The sequence below is a fragment of the Ostrea edulis genome, chromosome 1, assembly GCF_947568905.1.
Source record: "Ostrea edulis chromosome 1, xbOstEdul1.1, whole genome shotgun sequence".
In the NCBI taxonomy this organism is placed as follows: Eukaryota; Metazoa; Mollusca; class Bivalvia; order Ostreida; family Ostreidae; genus Ostrea; species Ostrea edulis.
In genome coordinates this window covers 1,270,400-1,292,883 of record NC_079164.1, presented here as the reverse complement: position 1 = coordinate 1,292,883, position 22,484 = coordinate 1,270,400, and the positions used below count along the sequence as shown (strand labels likewise).

The 22,484-nt window shown below is 36.1% G+C and overlaps 1 protein-coding gene across 1 annotated transcript in view; it reads left to right on the top strand.

Moving 5' to 3' along the window:
* LOC125664533 (uncharacterized) overlaps positions 1 to 9,916 on the top strand; it is a 65,642-nt gene extending 55,726 nt beyond the window's left edge. The window contains exons 2-3 of the mRNA XM_048897313.2: positions 3,190 to 3,477; positions 5,721 to 9,916. Coding sequence (XP_048753270.2) covers positions 3,190 to 3,477; positions 5,721 to 6,091 — 659 coding nt within the window. The 3' untranslated portion in view covers positions 6,092 to 9,916. The remainder of the gene's footprint in view (positions 1 to 3,189; positions 3,478 to 5,720) is intronic.
* The last annotated feature ends 12,568 nt before the right edge of the window (positions 9,917 to 22,484 follow it).

Sequence of the window (22,484 nt, the reverse complement as noted above, 5' to 3'; positions counted from 1 at the left end):
CTCTATTTTGAATTGCTGATAGGAGTTATGAGATTGTTCACCGTTCCTTATCTTCACCTTCACAATCCTCGTAATGCTGATTTTAATACATTGATGAGATAGGAATTTTACACGTATAGTAGCACGTAGTCACAGGCGTATGTTAAGTTTCCCCCAATGCCTATGCCAATGCTCACTTTACTAAAAACCTTCGCGATCAAATGATATTTTGAAAGATGCAACGCATTTTTAGTGTACGAGCCATGTTGTATAAAGATTATTTTTAGAGTACGAGCCATGCTGTATAAAGATTATTTTTAGTGTACGAGTCATGCTGTATAAAGATTATTTTTAGTGTAAGACCCACGCTCGTAAAGCAAGTCACCTTAAAATCATGGAACCTCAAGGACATCACCAGACGCCTGCCTTAAAGATGTAGTTCCCCTTAAACTTTTAAGTCTCTGTTTAAACTCTCACCTTACTGCAACAAATGAACCCAAAAATGACCAATCTTCTTAACTCTCATCTTACTAAACTTAACTCTCACTTACTGCAAAAAGTGACAATAACAAACGAGTGTGGCGGGTCAACAGGGGGTGATTGCTCCTCCTGGGCGCCTGATCCTGCCTCTGGTGTGTCCAGGGCCCTGTTCATGTTTGCCCAAATATATATTTTGTATTGCTTATAGGTGTTGTGAGATTGATCACTGTTCGTTGTCTTCACCTTTCACCAATTTCATAATTCCTATAAAGAATACAAAATTTTGAGTTGGGTACACCCGGACCCCGGGACACACGAGAAGTGGGATCAGGTGACTACGAGTAAGCATCAACTGTTGACCGCCGTGAGACCTATACCTTGATCAGGTAAACGGAGTAATCCGTAGTTAAAATCAGCGTGCAAAGAAAGGTCTGACAATTGGTATGAAACACGCCAGAAAGCAATCGACCTAATGACAGGTTGTATTTGCAAATAAGATCATTATAACGACCATTGAGTTTGCGAAAGGCATAACATGTGAAGTAAACTGGCCATCGCTGTTCATCACGTGTAAGTATGCGTGAATAATAAGCTTGATACTGGTGCCCATAGCATTCCGAGTGAAAAAATTACAAGATAAGGTCAGGCTCATGGTTGTCGTTTTAGTGTTCTAGAATGAAGAAGAAAATGACTCCAAAACGATACCATGTGCATCTAATAAATGAGGAATATGTTTTCATTGGTTTGGTTCATATTTGTGTTTATGAATGTATTTTTAAAATGATATGTATAACAATACGTTTATTATTAGGGGGGGGGGGGGGTAAAGGTAGCACTTCTATGTTTTTTATTGGGGGGGGGGTAAAGGTAGCCCTTGTATGTTAGGGGAGGGGGGGGGGTAAAGGTAGCCCTTGTATGCGGAGACAATTAAATATTTGAATTGGGTGGTTTTATATGCAGCTAGAAATAAATTCAGTTCTACGAAATTGAAAGGAACCCTCACTGCTACGACTCTGAGCGCTAAGCATAGGTCTAAATTGTGATACTTCACCTCCAACTGGTGACGTCTCCAATGAGTGACAAATACGTAACACAAACAAAACTTTATAAATTGTTTGAGAACATTAAATCGGTTTTGAACCTGTCGATCCCTTCCTTTAGAATGAATATACTTGATATACTCGACACGCGGTGGAGGGGGGCGTTTTCTCGGGGGAGGAGTGCATATGTAACATTTCCCGTTACAATTAGCGGTTGTCATATTGAAGCGATTAATACGCCGATAACGTCGTGTTATACACTCTTCATGACTTCCAATGCTCAAGTGAGGGCGTATTTTGTAATATACGGTCTCCAGTGATAACGAGGGCTATTAAATGCAATTGTGCCTCGTATCCCAGTTGTCTAACTATAATTATGCATAAAATTAGATTCAATGAGAGAGGCTACGAATAGAATCGGTGCCCATTGGATTATTCAGTTCCTCAATCCAAATGTAATACTTCATCAGTGTTTGTATTATGCAGTCGGCAGTATTACGTTTCAAGTCGGTGGTCGTTGTTTTTGTTGGTAATTTTCTTTGCAGCAGTATCCTAGATTTCACAGGTTACCTTGTGAGTTCGTCACGTGAGGGATGCGACTGATTACATTAGATCAAAGCTGACATATATCCTTAACAAGAATTAAACTTTGTCGCTGCTGCTTGTCGTGGGAGGAATGGATTACGATTTGTTAATTAATTGCATTTATAATTCAGAAGGAGAGAAATCAGACCGGTGCTGATTTACATCAACGAGTGAAGGTCTTTGATGTGAATATCACGTCTAGATGTTTTGTTCGTCTGTAAAGCAAAAATCTAGATCACAGTTCAGCACTTAGAAATTTGCAGTTTCACAATATGCACTTAAACTACATGTACAGATGTAAATAAAACAAATATCTAACGAATAAAACCAAAAAATATAGAAATACATAAAAGAAAACATTGTCTAGTTAATTGTTGTCTGGTGTACATGTAAAATGTATCAATAATATTCTTAGTATATTCCAAATTGTCCAGTGGTCTCCTTGGAAAAAATTATATACCAATAACATGGGAGATTCGTCAATAGCTACGGGGTGTTCACTTTGACCCTAACCATCACTCGTAATCGTACAGCTGATCCTCAACTTCTGCTTTGTTTGACATATATTTTGGTTGAGAAATATTTTCTGCGGTCTGCGCTTATCGCAGGAAATTATAAAAATCAATACATTTCACTTTATGTGATCACATGTCTGAGATTCTGTCAGATTATAAACAAATACCTCTTCGCCAACAATAACAATTTCGCCGTTATCTGTATGAACTCGTATTGCTGATGTACTCTTATGAATGAGCGAAGCTTTAGTGATGACGTGTGACATTATAAATAGGCTGATATACTGCAACGGCGACATAGACATGCAATATTTCCAAAATATCCCGCAGCCCATTATGCATTTTATAACCACGTATGTTCTTGCTGTACTGAGTGTTTATCATATCTGTCTTGCCGTTTTGCTGATTTCTAATTTCCGCTACCTTTATCTATGAGAGAAACAGCGCTATGACAGCTATCAATAAAAGTAATGGGTTCCGGTGATGAGGGACCAGCTGAGGATAATGCGCAATGCGTACATAAAGGTTCCCACTGCACCTGTCACGGAAGCAAAACAGAAGTGTTGATGTTCTCTTTTAATCTCGTTTAGGCTTAGTGGCGCCCCCTGTCGTCAACGAGACGAGGGTGACTGGAACGGAAGTAAAGATATCCTGGGTGATTGAAGAGAACAACTTTACCATAGCGGCCTTCCGGATCCATTACGAGGCTTCACGTCACCAGGAAAGCGTGACAAAAACTCTCAATGGTCTCTTGAGATCTGTGACCCTCCGCCATCTCTACCCGCTGACTACCTACAGGTTCTTAATGGTAACTATCGCGGACAGCGGTCTCTTCAGCAACGCCAGTCACTCAGTGGAGTTCACAACCGCTGATCCAGGTAAGAAAACTATGAACTAGTACTGATCCAGTGAATCGAACTATTCATGAACGAAGTACTGATCCAGGTAAGAAAACTATGAACTAGTACTGATCTAGGTAATCGAACTATTAATGAACGAAGTACTGATCTAGGTAATCGAACTATTAATGAACGAAGTACTGATCTAGGTAATCGAACTATTCGTGAACGAAGTACTGGTCTAGGTAATATAATTATTCGTGAACGAAGTACTGGTCTAGGTAATCGAACTATTCGTGAACGAAATACTGATCTAGGTAATCGAACTATTCGTGAACGAAGTACTGGTCTAGGTAATATAATTATTCGTGAACGAAGTACTGGTCTAGGTAATCGAACTATTCGTGAACGAAATACTGATCTAGGTAATCGAACTATTCGTGAACGAAGTATTGATCTAGGTAGGCGAAGTTCCGCGTCCCGGGATAGATTTATTACAAGCAACACTACATTTTGTTACCCCCTTTGCAAAGCTGAGCGTTAGAGAGAAATTGCATGCGTATCATTGATGCCAAATACGCCAGGATAAAGATACTGTTTACGAGGAACTATTTTCGCCCAACTTGTTTTCTTACCAATGGATAACCATAAAGTACCGTCTATAATGTATAATCGGAGATCAGTGATATCTCAGATGATGCTATTGGGTTGGGGTAAATGAACTCCACGTTGAAGACTTGAAGCTATATATTGATATGTGGTGTGTAACAATCCGTGTTAAATTTGTAAAACAATATGTACATGTATATTTACACGATAATGTGAATTGCAGAAATTATATCAATTCAGAGGATTATTTAAGGTTTATAAGAATTAATGCCGTTGCTCTATTAGAATGGGATCATGTAGGGATCCGAGTTAGAATAGCTCCTCGGTACTCCTTGCTTGTCGTAAGAGGCGATTAAATGGGGCGGTCCTTCGGAAGACACCGCACAAACCGAGGTCCCGTGTCACAGCAGGTGTGACATGATAAAGATCCCTCCCTGCTCAAAGGCCGTAAGCGGCGAGCATAGGCCAACTTTTCTGCAGCCCTTCACCGGCAATGGTGACGTCTCCATGAGTGACAAATTCTCGAGAGGGACGTTAAACACTATTCAGTCAATCAATCTATCTATTATAATGGGAAATATCTGTTTCATGTACATGTAAGTAGTATAATCTCATACACCATGTACCATATATACCTGTGTTGTAAGGAAAACATGCGTTAAATGGTTTCAAACGCATGCAACGCCAAGAACTTGCACTTGGAGAATTATGCAATTCGGGTAATTATCAGTGAATGTTGCATTAATTAAATGATGGAAATTGTGGTTCTAGATTGAATTTTTAGAAAATTCTTCAAAGTTGACATTTCCTGTGATATGGACAGTATTATGTTTGATGTGACTATAAATAGATTTAATCTACACCGGAATGTATTAGTTGAATGTTGACAACTATTGGTATCAGGTTTTTACAATCCCACAGTTGGTTTTTTTTTTTTGGTTTTTTTTTTTTTTGGTTTTTTGTTTTTTGTTTTTTTCGATTTCACAATTACACAGCTGACTTTTAATATGTGGAAAAGAAAGCGCTTTTTAGACGTAGTTTTCAACCAAACGCTTAATTTCCCCGGGATATGTCTAGCCATTTCTAGTTAAAATATGTGTAGACAAATCATGGAGACTTTTTTGTTTAGGCGCAAAGGAAAGACATTTTTGAAATGATGTTACACGATTCATTTTTATTTACGTCTCATCGAGAATTTTCACTAATGCAGATGTTACACATGTGAAATAGTCGATGTATATATATTCTGATATTTATCGATCGAAACTTAGCACTTGTCATGACGTCACGGGTCATTATGACCTCATTACCAAACTTCCTGCAACAGTAAACTTAATTGTAATGCAAATATAATCCTTTATAACGAAGGTTCCTTAAACTCTATTTCAGTAAAAAAAAAAAAAAAAAAAAAAAAAAAAAAACTGTTGACTTTGATCATGTAGATTGTTTTGGGGTGTAACGCCGTTTTGACAAATATTTAGCCATTTTACGGCGGGTAAACTTTGTGATCTAGTGTTTTAAAACAAGAATTTATCTGCCCATCTGGTGCTGACATTGTTCACCCTGCCTGAATTCTCGGTGAATCCACCATTAACTACATATTTGTCCAGCATTTGGTTTCGAGTTTGATCAGGAAGAACTACAATGTACATGGATTTTTTTTTCTTTTTCAGAAAACACAGATCCGGTACGACTCCATAATTATGGATTTCGGGCAGAGGAAATAATTTTTATTCTGATCGTGGTTGCCGTGTGGATTGTTGCCATGGTATTTTTCTACAAACAGTGGGACAGTATTCGTATTCTGCAGCCTATCGAGCCCCGGTATAAACACACTCCTAAAAACCTGGAAAGCATAAGAATTGTGAAAAGACCGCAGGATAGTGTTATTTATAAAAACTACAGCAGGAAGTTGTCCATCACGATGGACGAAAGGGAGAAACGGCGACTACAGAGAATGAACACGGAGCCCGTGCTTCCAAGCGTGTCACGGCTCAGTGCATTACCCACAGTTCATATGGAGGAAGCGACGACAGAAATGTGATGTCAATTTCCCGCGTTATATACATCATTCATTTCATTCCCCAGTGGTCTCATTAATTAATATATTACACAATTTACTTTTCTCATCAATATTGGAGCTGACATGTGTATCGATGATGAATCTGTTTATGTCCCCCACGCACAAAGTTTGTATTCTCCCCGCAAACAGTCTGCGAGGGTTATATCGGAATCACCATGTCCGTCCGATCGCCCCACTATTTTTTTCCAGGTCGTGATTTTGTAATAGAAATGAAGTCCCTGAGTCAAAATCATTACGCCAAGATCAAGGGTAGAAAAAGTTTTCAAATCTCTGTCTGGGTCGTAACTTAAACATTAGAAGCATTGATTAATATATCATGATCCTGATCAAGGTCATTTGGCCAAAGCCAAGGACAATTAAAGTTATTGCCTTGGTAACTATATGTATGTAAAGCAGGAATGGTAACAATTTTAATGTTTGAACATACCGGGTAACCCAACTTCGATATCGATGATCTCCCCACGGGAGTAGTAGTCCAGTTTGAACAGGTTTACTTCCCACATGATTTACAAGGTAATTAATTATCAGAATTTTATTAGAGTATATTCATGTTTTCCCTTGTTCTATAAATCTACGAAATCTTTAACAGTGATGTGTGTCACTTTTGGCGATGCATAAACTTCCATTTAAGATTTCATCGATCTCGCTAATTAGGTTTGGATAAATTGGACCATGCGAAAAGCACATGACAGAGTGTTCAATCAGCATTTGATGTAATTTTATTGACTGTAAACTAATTTTGTTCCCCTGGGATACATTCATCATGGTGAGCACATCTGAGTTTCCGTATTTTTACACTTTTTTGCAGGTTCCCACGACTTGGTTTATTTTGGTAATGGTTTTAGATTGATGTAGTACACGTCATTTATTTATGATTTCAGTGAGACTTTGTACCGCATGATTAATTTGTATGAACAGTACCGGTGCATACTATAGCTTGCCCTGTTTAATCTTCCTAACTAAATGTATATGTAATGTTATTATGTGAATTAACTATCAAACTTGCGCTGTGTCCAGGGGCCCGTGTTTGTCCTACTTCTATTGTCCCGTGTTTGTCCTACTTCTATTGTCCCGTGTTTGTCCTACTTCTATTGTCCCGTGTTTGTCCTACTCCTATTGTAGTTTTGCATCTTTAAGGGATTTATGAGATTGATTGTTGTTCGTTATCTTCGCTTTTTCCTTTTTCATCAGCTGTCGTGTCAAAGTTTTGTTTTTGAATATCTACGTCCATTTTCGGTTTTAAAAATACATATATTCAATGCCTTGGGACGTATAAAAATAGGGGAAGGGGCGAGACCCGAGTTTGTGCCTCTTCTACCCAGGAAAGGGGAGTGGGTGAATAGTTGAAAAAGGTGACCAAATGTTTATGAAATGTTCAACGAAATAGGTGTACAACCCCCTTAATCGCGTCTTTAGATCCGCCCCCTGTGTCTGCATGCTGTTATATTTGTACACTACACGATGTACCTGTATATTATATGTACACTGTGAAATGCAACAATGATGTAGACGTCACTACAATATTATTTGCTCAGTATATGTACACTTTGCAGTAAACAGGACACTCATACCGATTGTTAGGTCGTTCTTTATACACTGATTTTGACTACGGATTACTCCCGTTTATGGAGCTCACGGCGGTTGTGACCGGTCGACAGGGGTGCGTTCTCCTCTTAAACACAACACATTAAACTATAATGGCACTGTACAAACTATTGACAGTGTACACTACACAGTGCGCATGTGCGACAACACGGCACTATACGACAAAATAACACTACATTGTATTATATTTATCAAAATATGGCACAGTGACTGTATAAGAGAAATTTGTTGGAGAATACCGGTAACCCTCGATAGCGAAGATGTTGTTGACGAAAAAAATGAATCTCGAGCCCGAAGTACAATCTTTTTTATTGATATCACATAAGGGTAAAAAGGGGGTGGGGTGGGGACTATGCATGTACTTCGAGCATTCCGCAAATAAGTAATTGATTGACCATAATTTATTCCATCAACTGGACAGCACGTGTTGTATATTAAACTTTACTTTGGTCGCTGTATTGTGTAGAAAAACACTTCTGTAGAAAATCAAACCACTCCTCTGATATGTTATCCAAAGTATATCGCTTTGGATAATCAAAGCAACGTGAGCATTCATAGAAATTACATAGGAAAGGGTTGGCTTACTACCCCCCCCCCCCCCCCCCCCCCCATTTAAATTTCTTTTTTGCTAATGGCGGCCCACAATTTTACCCCCTAGGCACAGCATCTGATCTACACGATATAAAACTGCATGAACGATGCAAGGAAAGGTCACACGTATTTTTGTATGATAATGGTCGTTCGTGCAAGTCGTACGTGACTACATTCAGGATCATAGTGTTTCACAAAGGCAAATTGCTGGGGTCATATTTGTACTTAATCAGATTTAATTTATAATATTTGTTGTATTTCATAAAGGCCGTCATGGCAGTGTTGGGATTTATAATTAAGAATCCACTGTACATTTACATTTGGTCTTTCTACTGACTAAAAATGGCATTAGTTCGGTTTTAATGACTGACATTTTGTTGTCCAATAAGTAAACCGAGTTTTATTTTAAGCTTTCTTCTGATGCCCTCTTATTTATGTGTTACATTTTACATACTATCTTATTTATGTGTTACATTTTACATACTATCTTATTTATGTGTTACATTTTACATACTATCTTATTTATGTGTTACATTTTACATACTATCTTATTTATGTGTTACATTTTACATACTATTCACTCACAGTCGTATACAACAGAATCAAAAGCAACAATTGTAACGTATTTTTTGTTTCGAGAAGTTTTATTAAATTATTTACACAAAACTCAATCATCAAAGTGGACCTATTTTGTACCTTTTAGATTTTTGGTTACTTCTGAATATTGAGACATTCCATACCTCGCCCCATTTTCTCGTTAGTTATGCATGTACATCGCGTTAGTTCACTCTATCTATATTAAAGGAAATATTATGCCATTGGTATACAACTTATCTACTATTTTAAAAACCAATTGCAATATATATATATATATATATATATATATATATATATATATATATATATATATGGTCATATTTACGTTATCAGTATTTTTGTCTCAGATACCTTTACAAATTGTTACACTTTAAGCATTTCTTCAATGAACGCGCAGCTGTTGTAAATATTGCGCGTATGAATACAGAACTACTTGATAATTCTAGACTAGTACGTTAAACTAATGACCAGGGATTTCAATAGAAAAGTAAAAAGAACGTAAATAAAATAGATTTCAATAGAAAAGTAAAGAGAACGTAAATAAAACAGATTTCAATAGAAAAGTAAAGAGAACGTAAATAAAATAGATTTCATTTTTGAAAATACTCGAGGGTGTAAACTGCGACGAGTCACGTGACATACAAAACGAAATACGTTATTCCTAAATAAAGTCTAGTTTTTGATGAGTCACGTCGACATACAAAACGAAATACGTTATTCCTAAAGAAAGTCTAGTTTTTGGTTGTATAGTCAAACAAGTTTCAGTCTGCTTCTGACCCCCTCCTCCCTCAAGATGTTCATATGATCCTGCTGCACACAGACATATATACGGAATGTGTGCTCTGTGGGACAGTGTTATCATATTCTGGTCATGTGATATGTACGATGGTTAAATATGACTTTAATTATTTTTGTATGCTCGTGTGTAAATTGATGAACACAAATTACGTTGCACTGTTGTTGGAAATATAACAATAAAATTGTTCTGAAATGCCTTCTGTACTGTTATAACATGTAAATATATATTATTACTACAGTAACTTGATCCGAATAGTCAGATCACGTTGGGTTTAGAGACGCGGATAATCAGATCACTCGAGACGCGAAGCTTTGAGTTTGATCTGATGATCCGCGCCTGTCAACGAGACGTGATCCAACTCTTCGGACCAAGTTACTGTAGTAATGATAAATTTATTATATACCCACTTATATATTTTTAAATCCACATTTTTAAGGTAGCTCCATCCTCATGTGACTTATCAATATTAATGGTTAAAAGTGGAGAAAAAAAACTTTATTAATTTTCACTCAATATAGTTTAATTTAATTAATAACCACAGAAAATGTATATGTTACCACCTTTTTAAAGATGTCAGACATCAAAAACAGAAGTATACATCAACATAAGAAAATCACACATTTTCGTTAAACAGAATGATAAAAATAGATAACAACTTTTGAAACTGACAAAATTTAGATATCAACAGTTTTTAAAAAAAACTGCTAATTCATAAATATGTATAGTTTAATTGTGGATATTAGGGAAACCAATGTATAATAGACATCCAGTAAAGGAAATTCAAGCATAGGAGTTATTGGCCTTGACATTTTCAAAATCATAAATAATTGATTATCTATGGCAAATATAAACTTTTCCAGTATTATTAGTTTACCAGATATTTTATTATATCCAGTGAATAACATTCCTCAGAAAGATATATTTCTATCATGTGAAAAGTTTAATTTATTAAGAATTTTGAAAAACCCTATGACATCACATGAAGATCAATCGACCTTAAAATAATAACTGTAATCCAAATTATCTAAAGCACAGACATGCGGTGAAATTATATTTTGTGTACACAGTTTTGTTTGTGACGCGGTCGATATTTTCCAAAAATACATTACATTGTGACGTCATCAGTTTAAGAGAATACTGATCCACAGTGTGGTGATCCAGAAAATCGGATCACACTCTGTGAAATCAACAGCATCAATAAAAAACGAAACATTGATCATACAATGTACGTATTATTAAAGCGCACAATTTTACAAAAATGCAATCGATGGGGCCGATATATATGTAAATGAAGAAATAAATATGTAATGAAAAAAAGATATTCACCTTCAGTAAATGATATGAATATTGTAAAGAAAGACATAATTTCATTATCACCTGCATATAGTGTTTTATCTCTGTTTGATACGTGAGAACATGTTCTGCGTATGATGAATTTTACACCGAGACAGGCTACTGACAAATAAGTTGATGCTACGGGGTTTCTCGTCAGCATTTCGCAGATTCTATGGTCGTTATTATGATCTTGTTGTAAATACAAGCTGCCATTGGGTATCAATTTCGTATTCTTTACAGGATTTATGAGAATCATCACTGTTATCTTCACCTCTTCTGCCCCCGTGATCGAATATTTTCGGACACATAATATTAGATAAGTTCGTCAATCTGCTTAAAACGTTAACCATGGACGTTACGTTTAAATGCATGGTTGGTGATAGGGCTTTCATATTCCACGTGCCTATCTCTTGTGCCAAGACATTTCTTTTGCTAATAGAATTACTTCACTGCCAACACGTCTTGTTCATTATTCTAATCCCGATGAGTAGCATATCAAACAAGATGCGTTCACAGAGGTTAATCTGTGTGTTGGCAACTCCTATAATCAATTTAACTATGATCCCAAATTACCTTATCTTAACTGGTTGGCTACATATCGTAACTTAATCAAGATAGAGGGCTCACCGAGCGTATGAGCGGTCAACTGTGGATACTTACTTCTCCCAAACACCTGCTCGCACTTCTAGTGTTTCACGGGATCCATGTCCTGCTCTAGATTAGCAGTCTTTATAAGATTCATGATATTGTAGCACTGAAATGATCAACGTCACGAACACCTGTCAAAGTCCCTTCTTCAGTAAAAACGAACAGTTTTACATAATATGGCTAGTAGTAACAGAGAACGATAAAACGAAGACAAAAATACATCTAACACTAAAATTACACTAAATCCACCACAGACTGTAACATACATCTATCACTAAAATTATACTAAAACCACCACAGACTGTAAAATACATCTAACACTAAAATTATACTAAAACCACCACAGACTGTAAAATACATCTATCACTAAAATTACACTAAATCCACCACAGACTCTGTGGTGTAAATGTGTTTGTTTACGTAGGTTTGATATACAAAGAGTTTCGTTTAAAGCAGATTTGCAATCCACAAGTTAATTCTAAACATATTTCAACAGGTTCTAGTGTTTGTCACAAAAAGTTTATTTTAAACATGATATTTTCTATTAAGCAATGTATAACAAAAACATGGTACGACCCTTGTTAATATCACAACGAATCGTGCGGGCTGTATCTCACTTGCAACTCAACAACTGATATTCAAATTTTTGCTGACCATTAGAAATACATTTAAACAATAAATGTGGAAAATAAGATTTTAAAAAAAAATCAGTTCAAATCATGTCCATGCCCCTTTGAATACAAGAACTCGAAATTCTTCTCGATGCTATTTCGTTGTGTTCCATTTTATGAGAAATTACATTGGTGATAAGCCAAACCTCATATAAAATGCAGTGATGGGAAGGTGAGCTACCTTTCATCTTTTAAAACACGCAACACACCGAGAAATATATACATAAATCTTAAAAATTACCTCACAATAAAAAACTTTGTAAGGCGAAATAAATGTAATATATCATTATATAAATATTTTATCAATATGGTGTTCGAAACTTTATATTTCTGCACCATTCACATTTTCCATGAACACTCGTAAATGTGCAATTTTTGCAGTTTCGCGGCCTCTGATTTTGCATTCATTAATTTCATATCCATTCAATGCAGTACAAAACCAACAGTTTCACACGTATTGATTGACAACTGCTACTTCTATGCTTGGCGCAAGTTTTATTTTCCGACAATGGCCTGTATATATATACAAAATTAACGTCAACGTAGGCGACGTCGTCAGTTTTTCCTTGAATATTTTACACAAATGACTTTACTATAGCTCCTTAAAAGTAACATGAGTGCCACTAACGGTACAACATACGCCCGCTAGCCTTTAAGTGCAATATCTGAAATCATGATGAAGAAAAAGTCTAGAAAATTACTTGACCTTTAATCCAAACGTAGGTCACGGTGCACCAATCGATTAAAAAAACAATTTGAAATGCGAACTGATTATGTATTTCTTTGAGAGAGTAGTTGTGAGAAAATTTCAGGGCAATACCTGTATTCATAGCATAGAAAATTTGGAAAATTGTTTGACCTACTTTTACCCCAAGTGTAGGTCACGGTCACCAATCCAGCTGAAACGCAAGCTGAACTTATATTCCTCCGAGAAGCTTGTTACTAATTTTCAAGATAAAGGTTTTTCTATTAAGTTATACTACGACTTTGACCTTGAGAAGCAATATGCATCCTCCGCTTTGCATCAAATGTAAGTGTACCACGTACATAATAGATGGGAGTATAAAAATGATAATGACCATTTTTACAAATGGTACATTCTCAATACCTTATTCAATATTTTAGTGACTTTTCTTAACAGGACATATTTTGACCGAAACAGTATCTTGCTTTTATGATATTAGGACATGTTTAGGCAGCTAGATTTCCTACATAACTTTGTGGTTACCCACAATTATCTGTTAACCGATTAGTTAAATTATATAAACATTGTATTCTTGCATGGAATGCAAAGATAACGAACATTGATTAATCTCATATTACTGCTACAAGCAATACAAAACATAATAGAGAGTAGGGCAAACACGGACCCCTGGGTATACCAGAGATAGGATCAGGTGACTAGGAGTAGGCATCCCCTGTCGACCGGTGACACCCGCCGCGAGAACTATAATCCGATCAAGTAAACAGAGTTATCCGCAGTTAAAATCAGTGTGCCAAGAACGGTCTAACAATCGGTATCGTCGGACAGCATTTGGCCCAATGATAGGTTGTATTGGAAAACTAGATCATTATAACGACCATAGAATTTGCGAACTGCTTACTTTAATCGAGACTGTTGAAACCTCTGTATCATCAACTTGTTTGTAAGTAGCCTGCCTCGATTTAAAAACTAATCATACACAGACCAAGTTCTTGCGTATCGAATCAGTTGAGAAATATATACATCATATGCAGGTTATAATGGAATATTGCTACATAAATATGGGAAGTTGACGTTGCTGAAGCTGCAATCATCTTATTTATCATACAGTTAAGTTGTAAGTTTGCCATTAAAATCTACTTTCAATAAAATATCTAAGTATGAAGCAGAAGTGGACGACTCTGTGGTGTCTTTTATTTCGAGCTCACAGGGATACTGTATATCGAATCGACATATGAATGAAATTTATCATTATTGATAGACAAAACGTCGTCAATATATCTAAATGTCGAATTGAAGGCAACAGCAAGAGCTCTTTTTTTCTCACGTAGAAATTTTTTAATACATTCTGCTTCATATGAACAACAGACTGTTGGAAGACCTGATCACTAAAGCCCACGAAGATATTGTCAATGAGGATCTCTAGCATATTTTTTTAAATTTCAACTTCAGAGTACTTGTGCGTGAAATCAGAGTGGTGTTTAACAAAGTAATTTTTTGGATGACTGATCACTAGCTATAAATATTCCCGTTTTCCATTTTTGTTGAAGAAGGAACTGTCTATGATGTTAAAAAGACTAATATTTAATCTATCGTGAGGAATGGACGTGTAAAGTGTTGAAAACTCATATGTATTGATATTATTGATTTGGGAAAAGTTTTGTGATTTCAAGTTTACTAAAAGTTTTTTTTAAAGATTTTTTTAGAATCCACATTTGATTAACACCACTTCTGGCATATGTAGTCGCACAGTAAGTTTCTCCTTCACAGTTGTTAATATTTTCGTGAGTAGCAAAGATAGGGGCTTGGTAGAGCACTTACTGGATCCAGCAATGTATCTTTGTTTGTAAGGGTTTTTATATGGTTTAGTAATCCAGTATAGGTACGGTAACTCATATTCATTTGACCCATTGACTGGGATATTAAATGTGTCTAAATCTAAAGCATGGGTTTGAAGAATTTTATCTTTTGAAAGGGCAATTGGAGTATAAGTAAGTACGATTATCAGAAGTGGAATTAACGCCAAGTTCGTAAAATACAGTTGTAATAATGAGCCTTACAAAGACAATATTGCTACAAGCTTCGTCAGTAAAACATATTCCTCGTGTAACCTATCTAATTCTTTTATCGCTTTTGGTTTACTAAACACAGAAGGATATATGGTACGTACTTTTGTTTTAATATGTCTATTGCAGGATTTTAATATTCCTGTTATGCTTTTAACCCATTCTGATAATGTATTAAGTTCTTTTTTATATTTAGCCCAACGTCTAGCATAATTTTCGACAGAATTCATAATAGAAATGAAGATCTGTCGCCAATTGAAAGACCAAGGTTTTCTGTATTTAGGACCTTTTAGAATAAGTGATTTGAGGTCCTCATTTTCAACTATATCAACATAACCAGTAATGGCATGTCCAGCTGTAGTATAATTGAAAGAAGATGAAGAACAAGAAGATGTTAGTATAAGTATAAGACTTATAAGACGTATAAGATGGTCTATATCTAGGCACTGCAAAGTTTGTTATAATTAAAGAGTTTGGTTGAAACAGTAGAAGTATATCTGTAGAAAATACAGAGTGTAGACGTAAACTTGAAATAAGTTGGAATACACGACTGAACCCTTTCAGGAAGAAGAATATTGCTTATGTTGACGGTGTCTATTCCTTTGTTTGTAGATTCGAGCTTAAGGAACTGGCGGCATGATTTGGAAGGAATATCATCCATTACCCGTGGTGGTTTAAAGAGCCTGTGATTGGCAATATACATAATTATAGAGTTCAGTCTATATTCAGGTATTGTAAAAACCAAGTATAGACTAGCTGTGACTTCTTGAAATAACGTATGCAAGGTGAAGATAACAAACAGTGATCAATCTCATAACTCCTATAAGCAATACAAAATCTCATTCGTATAACCATCTCATTCCAAATCCTGCTGTATTGTTTCTCTACTTTTGGGTATTAAATTCTCTTCAACTGACTATAATGTAAAACCTATACGGTACCAATTTTAATGCACAAGATGCACATTTCACCAATAATGTCTCTTCAGTGATGCTCAACCGAAATATTTGAAATCCGAAATAACAATGAAGTTTTAGAGCTATTTTAGGGAAAACGGAGTGCCCAAAAAAGTGGAGTCAAATTGGTCTAAGGATAAGAGCAATGCGTGAGGGAGGTAATCCTTAATTTTGAAATGGGTTTCTAAATTTTATAACAGCAATTAAATATATATCCGTATTTTCAAGCTAGTAACGAAGTACTTAGCTACTGGCCTGTAGAGACCCTCGGGGACTAACAGTCCACCAGCAGAGGCCTCGACCCAGGGGTCATAATGTAAAACTTATACGGTACCAATATTGATGCACCAGACGCGCATTTCGACAAATAATGTCTCTTCAGTGATGTTCAACCGAAATGTTTGAAATCCGAAATAACAATGAAGTTTTAGAGCTATCTTAGGGGAAAACAGACTGCCATAAAAATTGAGTCAAATTCGTCTAAGGATAGGAGCTATGCGTAAGGGAGATAATCCTTAACTTTGAAATGAATTTCTAAATTTTATAACAGCAATTAAATATACATCCGATAAATCTTTCAAGCTATGATTACCTGTGTCGTCAGTTCAGTTAGATTAATCACGAATACTTGTTATACAGACAATTTTTAATTCAAATGGAGACCTAAGTTCAGCTAAATTTATCAGAAACACTTGTTATAGCGACAATTTTTAATTCAGATTGAGACCTCAGTTCAGTTAGATTAATCAGAAATATTTGTTATACAGACTATTTTGAATTCAGCCCAGTAGCTACAGTACACGACACGAGTTTTATGCGTGTTCCACGCAACGCGGTGGAACAAATTTGCCCCAAACACGGTGGGACTTTAAAATTGTCGGCACCTTTGAAGTCCTATTTCTTCCGCGCGAGCTAGACATTGAAGTCCACGGAGGATCTCCGTGTATGCCACCGCCCATCTCCGTGGATGTCACCTGTACCTCTGTCGATGCCACCGTGTACCTCCGTGTGATGAAACAAAGAAATAATATCCGAAATGATTCACCCAAAAAACCTTTTCTCTTGGCCAGCATGCATGCCCCCATCCCATTAATTATCTAGAAATTAGCTATCAATCATTAAATTCTTGTAATTGTTCTTTAATGATACGTTGGTATTTTGGGTACATATCCGTATGTCGACTTCCCTGCAGACGTTCACACCTTTTTATGAAACGCCCAAATTCTCGACATCCTGTATATAAACACCTGTGTTTTTCCTACCACTCGTCGGTACATTGTTTCACGGCACGTGCAGCACAATTTCACCAAATAAAAGAAGGGTCATGAACAACGACAATCACATGCCAGTAATTTCAATTTGATAAATAGCAGCTCAAAGAAATGTGTACCATAAGCAGTGGTTTATTTTTGATTGTAATTAGGAATGAATTTCATTATGTACTCAACTGTGATGCAATGTGAGCAAAGAATAAAAATTTTATCACCTAAACAAACAAAAAATTAAAAATATCTTTACTTTTAAACAAACCTTTAGAAAACTCCGTACTTTCATTAAGAAAATAATAAAATAAAATGTGCTCCCCTACCTAGAATCCCCATACTTCACATTAATAATAACGTGGGTTTTTTTCCTAACTTAATAAATACTTCATTACACGCATGCATTATTTACTAAATGTATATATAACAACTTTTTGTCTTTATATTTTTGTATACCATTGCATAATGGTGATGAGATCCAATAAATTGAATTGAGTACATGTAGTCTTGAAATATAACAAAGTATACAGTTGACAACGATTGAAATAAAAATGCAGATGTTTTCTCGTTTATTCAGTGACTCACAAACTTGCGCGTCTTCTGAATGAAAGTTGTAAAACAAAAGTACTAGGTTTTGGTCAGTTTATAACATCATACGGGGGTGACATTCATCTCATCTCCGCTAGTAATGGGTTTTGAGTCATCTGTGCCTTCGTGGACGAATAATCTTGGCTAGCGAAGATGGAAAAAAATGCCTAGATAGTCCGCTTGCATTAACATGTATTATGAGGGTGAAATCGAAGAATTATATAGTAAATCCAATGATGTTGTAGTATATATATATAGCATGTATTTATTTTATTTTTGACTGAGAGGGAGATGGACAGCTAAGCATGTAACGTCGTTTTAGAAAGGGGGGGGGGGGGGGGGGGGGGCTCATTCATTAGTCCTAACCCGGACCAGCCGAAAAATTTAACGTGTAAAGAAATGAAGAAAAAAAAATATCAGAATGAAAGTGGATGGATAATTAAACAGAAAGAAATTATACTTTCAAGATTTATACTGAACGTATTAAACTTCCCGTATCTGCATACATTCATGAATATTATAATCAATGATTACCAATCTCTCTCTCTCTCTCTCTCTCTCTCTCTCTCTGTGTGTGTGTGTGTGTGTGTGTGTGTGTTGCTTTCATTATCTAATGCATCTAAATTTTAAAATGATTTCATATAACAATTAAAGATTTTAATAATCGATAGGGTATATGAATAAAAGCAAATAATCGTTAAGTCATTTCTGTTTACATTGATATTAGTCTTTTTTTCATGAACTAGTTGCATTTGACACCGAGGATTACAAACACTTAGAATCGGAGAGGGTGTAATTTGAAAACTTGAAAGTTAAGGATTTAGCCTTGTAACTTTTTGTTCTGTGACTTTCCGTGCTACATTCGTAGCGATCTACCCACTGCACGATTTAAGATATTGAAGTCGGAAGGGGGAATTGAGACAGTTTCAGACTACTACCCCCCCCCCCCTAAGGTTTTCGTAATCGGACAATTTAAGCACCATTTGTTGTTGTTATCTTATTGCCTGTCAAGAATTTTACACAACTTAACCGGCAACATACCCCTTCTAATACATTGAAAAATATAAATAATGTTAGCACGGGGCTCTATAAAGTTCAATCTGCAGTTTGGTCATACTTCGTCATTCGATAAGTTATCTAAAATAAGATAAAAATGTTTGTCGGTTTAGCGGTACTATGATGTATGACTATAACAATGACCTGTGTATAACTTGTACATTCCATGCAAATTCGAAGGGGTTTTCGCCCTCATAGAACAATTGGGGGTCAGCTAATCCGTGTATTTGAAATCAACAGAAGTGCTTGGCTTCTTGCGGAAAGTGTGAAATATATTGGGTCGGCGCAAGATACCCGTGATCTTAGACTAGATCTGATATCTCGCCGATCCAATATATTTCACACTTTTCATAAGAAGTCAAAACCCAAACTAGTTAACCGTAATTTAGTTATACTGTGACAAAGACCCTAGGAATTTGCATGGTATATACTTATTATACAAAAATCATTTTTACATTATCCAGACACTCCCGATGAAATTTTTTTTTAATGAAAACCTCTATCAATTTGAAAATACATTGAACATAAGTCTCCGTCAAATGTAATAAACTCGGGATTTTAAAAATAAATAATTCGATGGTTTGTATTTTTGCTTCCATAAATTAAGTAATAAATTAATTCCAATTTGTTAATCATCGACAATGCTCTAATTTCTATATTGGATCAAGTTATATTTGTCAAGATGCATATTAACACAATATGATGAAAGTAATTATGTCAAACAGCGCATTTGTCACAGAGAGAGAGAGAGAGAGAGAGATCACATCGGTAATTATTAAATATCCCTATTACATGTTGTACATGTATGCTTTTCATTTACTGAATATACTAATTCGCATTCAAAACAGGAATTGCCTGCAAGTACGCATTATTATAGAATTTACGAATATTTTAATGAAGAACAAAAGACTAAAAGAAAAAAATTCAAAACCAGGTTTTCTCAAAAACATAATATATAGTGTTTGGTATCGTTGGAATTGGCTCAAAACGCTGAAAAACAATATAAGTATCAGGAGGGAAAGTATTGACATTTTTGATTTTCTTAAAATTTCACCCTTATCATGAGTATTTGGCCTGCGGCACATTTTCACATCTCCCGCAAGGCGCCCGTGGCCAGAACTGAGCTCTTAGCAGCTGTGTGTATTCGCAAATAACACACACCGTGGAACCCGGAGGACACGGTGTATCTCCGTGGATTTTCCACCGTGGTCTTTCCACGGTGGGGTGTATAAAACTCGTGTCGTGTACTGCTAAGTACTTCGTTACTAGCATGAAAATACCGGTGTATATTTAATTGCTGGGATAAATTTGAGAAATTCATTTCAAAATTAGGGATTATATCTCTCTCATGCATAGTTTTTGGCACTCTAGTTTTCCTTTTAGCTTTTACAAGTTTATTTTTATTTCGAATTTCCAAACTTTCGGCTTGAGCCTCACTGAAGACACATTATTTGTCGAAATGCGCACCTGGTGCATCGGAATTGGTACCATATAAGTTTTACATGGATAACTAACTAGCACCTCAATTATTCACCACTACATTGTAACACACAATGTATTCCAACAATGAAAACTGTCTCCCAATTTATGTCAGATAGGACAGGTTTCACTGTATCTATCATTCCCTGATGAGGTCAGCTTTCGTGTACAACTGCGCAAGATACGATAACTGTAGGTACAAGCTCAGAACTTCATTGACACAAATGCATGTATAGTGTACATTTGTTATATAATTCTTCCCAGTTATTTTTTAAAGATGCTTATTCCTCCTAAGCAACTGATCCCACCACTGATATACTTACATAATATCCAGGGGTCTATCTTTGCCCCACTCTTCATTTTGTATTTTTTTTAAAGGAGTTATAAGGTTAGATTGGTTACTGTTCGTTATCTTCAATTTTTCATTATAGTTATAGAAGAAATGAAAACGAAGAAAACTACAAGAACTTGTCTATAAAAAGGGTGCTTTAGAAGTGTTTCTAAACGACAAATGTTTGACTGTTTTGAAGAACATGCTATGTTTCTGTCTATATTAAACATGTACAGGGCTTCTAGGCATCTGCACTTTAAAACTGTCAAATTACTTTTTGCACAACTCCCGGTAGAAAATCGCGTTCGCTAAATTGAAATGCATGTGACACGAGATTGCATCATAACGATGTAATTGTATTGGCAATACAGTAATTCTGTCTCTCGCAATCTGGAATACATTTATCATCTTTGATGTTAGTTTGGTATTCTGTTGAAAGTCCCCATACGTATCAATAAGTAATTTTATCGGTATGGCTATTTCCGGAAAGCGATTAGCTTGCTTTTCATTTGACTTTCATAATGTAATTTGTGGTATGAATACCCATTAACACACTAATTACATCTTTACTACAAGTGCAATCGCCACCTTGTCATTATTGGTATCACGTTTGATAATTTGGATTAATGAACTAGTATTCAGTTTGTTTCAAAAGATTATCAAAATCAATTATGGAAAGCGTTAGTCTCTTACGACAAACGTGAGGTACTAAATAGGGAGATCCTTCGTATCAGACTACAAAAACCGAGGCCCTCTGTCACATATGGAGACGTCGCCATTGCTGGCGAAGGGCTGCAAAATTTAGGCCTATGCTCGGCGCTTATGGCCTTTGAGCAGGGAGGGATCTTTATAGTGCCACACCTGCTGTGACACGGGCCTCGGTTTTTACGGTCTCATACTAAGGACCGCCCCCTTTAGTCGCCTCTTACGACAAGCAAGGGGTACTGAGGACGTATTCTAACCCGGATCATCACGTGACGAGAGAGATTACTGTGACTCGTTTACGAATTATAACTGAGACGTCATTATCCGTATGGCGCAACCTGATTGGCTGATAGTTCTTATTGATATTCTAAACGAAAGGTAATGTTGACGTGACCTTTTATTAAATTATTTCAGATAGCTATGTTAGCAGACCAAAAGATCTGATTTTAATCAAATTGAGAAAAGCGATTCAATGTCAATGCACTGAGAGTATGGGGAGGCAAAAACATGGATTGTGCTCATAGGACACCAGGAGAAGAAGTAACCTAATAAAAGGTACCAAGAACGGCCCAACATCGGTATGAAATACGTTAGGCAGCATTTGACCCATTGATAGATTGTTTTGGCAAACTAGATCGTTACAACGACTATAGAATTTGCAAAATGTTGACTTTAAACGAGACTGTTGGAACTCCTGTACCATCAACTTGTTTTTCAGTTGTCTGCTTCGATTTAAAAAATCTTACCATAAGCAGAACAAATTATTGCGTATTGAATCAGTTAAGAAATATAAACACCATATGCGGTTGATAATGGAATGTTGCTACATAAATATAGGAAGTTGACGATGGAGAAGCTGAAATCATCCCGTGTGTTATAAAGTAGAGTTGTTAGTTTGCCGTTAATAGCGAGCGCAGCGACTAAAGCGCGGGAAATAATCCGAGCTAAATCCAAACCTCTAA